At 56.2% G+C, this 4,669-nt stretch overlaps 1 protein-coding gene across 3 annotated transcripts in view; it reads right to left on the bottom strand.

The window, feature by feature from the left end:
• Window positions 1–4,669, bottom strand: part of COL18A1 (collagen type XVIII alpha 1 chain) — a 38,397-nt gene that overhangs the window by 18,588 nt on the left and 15,140 nt on the right. The window contains exon 1 of one of the 3 annotated variants that reach the window (XM_027704282.1): window positions 1–1,123. This exon is cut by the window's left edge and continues 290 nt beyond it. The exons of 1 other annotated variant lie outside the window; for it this stretch is intronic. In XM_027704282.1, the coding sequence (XP_027560083.1) occupies window positions 1–1,007 (1,007 nt within the window). In that variant the 5' untranslated portion in view covers window positions 1,008–1,123. Of the gene's footprint in view, window positions 1,124–4,669 lie in introns of those variants that run through there. One more of the 3 variants, XM_027704281.1, reaches the window with a different exon arrangement.

The raw sequence follows: 4,669 nt of genomic DNA, 5'->3' as shown, positions 1-4,669 counted from the left end.
TGTGGGTCGTCATTGTTCCCCAGGAGCTGTGGGTCCTCAGTGGTCACCATCCTCAGGAGCTGCAGATTCTCAGTGGTTCCTGTCCCCAGGAGCTGTGGGTCTTCAGTGGTCCTCATCCCTAGGAACTGTGGGTCCTTGGTGGTCCATGTCTCCAGGAGCTGTGGGTCCTTGGTATTCCTAATCCCCAGGACCTGTGGGTGCTCAGTGGTCCCCGCCCTCAAGAGCTGCAGATCCTTGTTGCTCCCTGCCCCGAGGACCTGCAGGTCCTCAGTGGCCCCTGTTCCCAGGAGCTGTGGGTCCTTTGTATTTCCCATCTCCAACAGCTGTGGGGACTCAGTGGTACCTAACTCCAAAAGCTGCTGGTCCTTGGTGGTCCCCATCCTCAGGAGTTGCAGGTCCTCAGTCGTCCCTGACCCCAGGAGCTGTGGGGTCTTGGTGGTACCCAACCCCAGGAGCTCTGGGTCTTCAGTGGCCCCTGACCCCAGGAGCTGTGGGTCCTCAGTAATCCTTGACCCCAGGAGCTGTGGGTCCTCAGTAGTCCCTGACCCCAGGAGCTGCATGTCCTCGGTGGTCCCCATTCCAGGCAGCTGTGGGTCCTCAGTGGAGCTGCCGACCACATCCTGCCCAGGGGCAGGCGAGGTGCTGTGGGGAGGAGCGATGCTGGGCCGTGCCGTGCTCTCCACCAGCCCTGTGACATTCCTGTCCCACTGCTCTGTGGTTTTGGCTGCGGTCCCCTCACCCGTAGGCGCTGCTGTACCAGGATCTGGCTCCTGCCGCCGTGGGGTGGTGACATTCCTCACCATCTCATCACCCCACGTCCCTGGAGACAGGCTTGGAGCAGGAGCTGCCGCTGAGGGTAGTGGCTCTGAGGCTGGGATTTCCTTGCTGGGTGCTGCTGGGCTTCCAGTGGTCTTCGTGCCGTCCCAAATCCAGTCCAGGAACTGCGTTTCAGAGGAGGAGAAGCAGCCAGCCAGGAGGAGCAGAAACCCCAAGCAAGGCTGGGCCATTGGAAAGGGAAAAGGAGCTCTGTTGCCTCCGAGAGCAAAATGGAGGGAAGAGGCAGGAGTTTTGCCCCAGCCAGACTCCCGGAGCACTCACATCGCTCTCTCCTCCCAAGCTCCGGCGCTCGACCTTTCAAACCGGAGCGGAGCAGCGGGAGGAGTGGCCGCGCCGCCGGCCTCGCCAAACCCTCCTCTCCCCAGCGCCAACCTCCCGCTCCCGGCACAGCCCCTCCGGGACTCCGCCGCCTGGCCGGGGACCCACCTGAGCCCCCCAAAACCTCTGGGAGCCAAGCCAGCCTTCAGACGCACCCTACTGGCTGTTCCAGCAGCTGCTGCCAGCTGTTTAACTCCTTCCTGCCCAGAAAATCCTAAATCCTCTCTCTCTCTGCTCAGGTGGCTCTGGTTAAATCGAGAGCTGTACGTGGTGGGGTCATGCACGGACATGGCCCCCATGGATGCCACCAGCTTCGGTGGGACACCCTGCTCCAGGGCTTGGGAGAAGGTTATAACTTCGGAGCAAAACAGAACGAGGAAGGGAAAAAAAAAAAGCCAGAAAACATTTCCAATATTTCCACTGGCCGGAAACACAACAAGTCCCAAAAGTCAAGTGTTTAAAGCCTCTTTCCCGTCTCAGTTACAGGGTCAGGACCCCCCAGGTGCTGTTGCAGGACGGCAAAGGGGGGCACTAACAACCCCCCCACAAGAAGCATCACACGCCAGACACGTCTCAAAGCCAGGTCTGAGCAACCACAAGTTTTCCAATCACAAGTTTTCCTGGAGCCCGGGACGTAAATCCCTCCAGGCAGCACTGGGACTCTCCTACATCCCAAAAAATTTAATTGTTCTTCACCTCAGCTGAAAAAAATTCCCCCCAAATAGACTCATCCAGCCTGTTTTCCCATATCAGCATTGTCCTGCTCTGGTGACAATGCCCCCTGTTCCTGGGGATCACTGAGCCCCTGGTCCCCCGCAGGGACGGAGCACACCCACAGCCCACACTGCCGTGGTGACACCGGGCAAGTCACCTTCAAGGCTCAAAAAGTGTCCCTGAGAAGGGATGTTGATGGGGAGGTGACAAATTTGGCTCCCCTTGGCCCCGTGACCGGGAAAGTCACAGTCTACCATAACATGGTCCTACAGTGTAGAGCTCTCCTGATGCTCTGGTTTAAAAACATCCAGGGAAATCACCGAAACCAATGTTCAGATGTCCATTTTTGCTTTACAGAACATTTCCCACACTGCATTTTAAGCGAAACGGGTGAGTTTTCCCCTTAAAATGGGAGCTGGATGCTGCTGCCAACAGCCTGCCCTATGACTGATGCTGTTAGGGGCACCTCTTGCGGAACAGCCCTCCGCTAATCCACACAGAACGCAGTTTTGTCCGTATGTCAGAGTTTCCACATGCCCCCCCCCCCAAGCTCCTGTGCTCCCATCAACCTGAAGAGAGGAGCCAGGCATCTGCCAACCCTCCCCAGCATGTTGGGACAGGACCATGCTGCACCCAGCTCTGCTGCCCTGGGGCCAGGGCGCGGTTGCGTGGTGTTGGACCCCCCCCCACCACCACCCTCGTGTCCTTGGCACACCCGAGAATGGCTACTGCTCCTCTCCCACTTGGTGGGATGGAAAAGCTTGATGTTCCCACAGGCTCTTCCCAAAACTGTGGGGGGAATAAGTATGGTGACAGCCAGCAGCAGGGATGTGATCCAAGCCCCCCCGAGCTGCCTCCTGGAGCCAGTGGGGAGCATCACGCGTCCTGATGAGCTGCCTCATCTCAGCCGGGAGGATTTCGGCAGCAGCACCATGCTGGGGTACCCCAAGCGTGTGCAGACATGATGGCCAGCCAGAAAAATTCCCATTTCTCCCTTTTATTGGGATTAGGCAGCTCATGATAGTGGAGTGGAGCAGCAATCCCGTGAGGTGCCCTCGTTAAGTCAATGATCGTCGTTTCACTGCGCACCTCCAGGGGAGGAGTCAGGGCTGGGGCATCCCAAAATAAGGGACTTGGGATTTCCAAAATGGGCACTTAAGGGGGTGGGCTGGTGCCACTAGAGCATCTGGACCCAGCGCACCCAGCTCCACCACTGAGCAAGCAGCCAGGCAGGGACTCGGAATGTGCCAGCTGGTGAAATATTTTGGAGAAGTATTCCCCCAAGGAGAAGTCATGGCAGCTGGTTTGCAGGGAAAAGAGCAGGGAAAAGCCTTGTTTTAGCCTCCTCCAGGCTGAAGGCTCCTAAAAAGCACTTTGCACACTCCACAGGATGCTGCTGCCAGCACGTCATAACTTTGAACTTCTTTAAAAGCAAATTTGGATCCTTGTTCTGGTCCCAGTTCCCTCCCAAACAGGCTGGCTGCATCTTCCCAAGGCTGTGCAGCATCTGGTGGTGCAGCATAGTCTATCTGGAAAAGGAGGATTAGGCTGCCCTGAGGCCCTGAAGGCTTGGTCCTGTCCCAGGAGAATAGAGAGGGAGAAAAAGAGGGGGAAAAATGGGAAAAGAAAGGAAAATGGTGGGGGGAAAGCGTGGAGGGGGGAGGAAAAAAGAGATTAGGGGAAGTGTGGAAAAAGAGAGTTGGGAGAAGAGAAGGGAAAAATGAGGTGGAGGAGAGAGTTGGGAGAAAGGAGAAAAGAGGAAAAAAAAGAGATTGGGGAAGGAAAAAATGAGAGGGGGAAAGGAGAGAGAAAAGAGGGGAGAAAGGAGAAAATAGGAAAAACAAGAGGAGGGGGAAGGGAGGGGAAGAGAGGAGAAAAGAGAGGGAGACAAGGAGAGAGAGGAGAAAAGGGGAAGGGGAAGAGAAATGAAAAAAAGAGAGGGAAACAAAAAGATAAAAAAGAGAGGAAAAAAGTAGGAGAAAAAAGGAAACTGAAGAGAGAAAGTTGTGGGGGAAAGAGAAAAAAAAGAGGAGAAAAAAAAAGAGGAAAAAAGAGCCTGTCATGCAGATTTCAGACCTGCAGCATCCCATCCATGGTTAAAGAACACCAATTATATTCTCTAGGGGCCAAAGTGGGGCCAAGCAAGCAGGTTTCAAGCGACCCCGGCAGCTTGGGGTGGCTCCCTGGAGGATTTTGGGAGTGGAGAGGGACCCTGCCCCAGCCCAGCTCAATAATTGCCCCTCCACAGCCCGAGGACTCCCCAGCAAGAGCTGGGTGGGCAGAGACGGACAGATGGATAGGCAGGCAGATGAACTAGCGGATGGACGGACAGACGGACAGCAGAGGGAGCCTCAGGCCGAGCAGCGTGCAGGAGCGTCCTCGGGACATCCCACTTTGCTGGACCCCATCCCGGTGATGCCCCATCCCGGTGGCCACCCCGGCAGGTGAGGGGTTGTCACCTGCAGCCTCCTTCCTCCCGCTGCTCACACCCCCGGGGAGGGCCTCACAAACCACGGGGGGACCCCGGGTTCAGATCCTGAGCCCCAAAAGATGAAGTGCAGCGGCAGAAAGAGTTTTAATGCCAAGAGATTGAGCCACAGAGGGAAAGACACCCCTCCAGGGAAGGAAACCTTGACACCAGCACAACCTTGACAGAAGTACAGCTAGAGGGAAGGAAGGAAAAACGGAAGGGGAAGGAAAGGGGAAGGAAAGGGGAAGGAAAGAGGAAGGAAAGGGGAAGGAAAGAGGAAAGGGAAAGGGAAAGGGAAAGGGAAAGGGAAAGGGAAAGGGAAAGGGAAAG

This window comes from Neopelma chrysocephalum, unplaced genomic scaffold (assembly GCF_003984885.1).
Source record: "Neopelma chrysocephalum unplaced genomic scaffold, ASM398488v2 Primary Assembly neopelma1_265, whole genome shotgun sequence".
Taxonomy (NCBI): domain Eukaryota; kingdom Metazoa; phylum Chordata; class Aves; order Passeriformes; family Pipridae; genus Neopelma; species Neopelma chrysocephalum.
This window is presented reverse-complemented; position numbering and strand designations above follow the sequence as displayed.